At 58.7% G+C, this 646-nt stretch overlaps 2 protein-coding genes across 2 annotated transcripts in view; one reads left to right on the top strand and one right to left on the bottom strand.

The window, feature by feature from the left end:
• Positions 1 to 88, top strand: part of EMH_0010320 (uncharacterized protein) — a gene marked incomplete at both ends in the record, with an annotated part of 606 nt that extends 518 nt beyond the window's left edge. The window contains one exon of the mRNA XM_013498913.1: positions 3 to 88. Coding sequence (XP_013354367.1) covers positions 3 to 88 — 86 coding nt within the window. The remainder of the gene's footprint in view (positions 1 to 2) is intronic.
• Positions 89 to 101: 13 nt separating this feature from the next.
• The window catches only part of EMH_0010310 (uncharacterized protein), a gene marked incomplete at both ends in the record, with an annotated part of 3,919 nt that continues 3,374 nt past the window's right edge, over positions 102 to 646 (bottom strand). Inside the window, one exon of the mRNA XM_013498912.1 lies at positions 102 to 646. Coding sequence (XP_013354366.1) covers positions 102 to 646 — 545 coding nt within the window.

The following is a 646-nucleotide window of genomic DNA, read 5'->3' as shown; positions in this document are numbered from 1 at the left end:
AGCAGCAACAGCAGCAGCAGCAGCAGCAGCAGCAGAAGCAACAGAAGCAGCAGCAGCAGCAGCAGCAGCACCAAAAGCAGCAGCATAGAGGAGATGTACTCTTACCGCTGAATGAAAGCTTCCCTGGGGGGCCTTGAGAGCTCCACAAAGGCGACGAGGTTGCGGCATGCATCTGCTGCATCGTCTTCGGGTGTATCTGCAGCTTTGCTGCGCTGCTGCTGCTGCCGTGCAGCAGCAGCAGCAGAACCACGGGGGCCCCCCTTACCACCTACATCCTTTAGAGCGTCCTCTATGAGGCCCTCTGCTGCTGCACGTGCTGCAGCAGCATCTTCTCCTTCTCTCCATACAGCAATACATACATCAGGAGCTGCTGCTGCTGATGCTGCGTTTGCTGCAGCAGCTCGCGCAGCAGCAGAAGCAGAGGAATCATCACCTTGGGTTGCGGGGGGCCCCCGGGGGCCCCCCTCCCTTTTACGCAGCAGCAGACGCTGCAGGTGCTTCTTAGATAAGGACCAGAGATCATACATACTGAGCCGCAGCAGCGGCTGCAGCGGTGCTTCTGCTGCTGCCTCTCCTTTTTCTGCTGTTGTTGCCGTGTCTGCTGCTGTTGCTGCTTCTGTTGCTGTTCCTCCTGCTGCTGCTGCTG

Source organism: Eimeria mitis, genomic scaffold (genome assembly GCF_000499745.2).
Source record: "Eimeria mitis Houghton genomic scaffold, Emh_scaff382, whole genome shotgun sequence".
Classification (NCBI taxonomy): domain Eukaryota; phylum Apicomplexa; class Conoidasida; order Eucoccidiorida; family Eimeriidae; genus Eimeria; species Eimeria mitis.
This window is presented reverse-complemented; position numbering and strand designations above follow the sequence as displayed.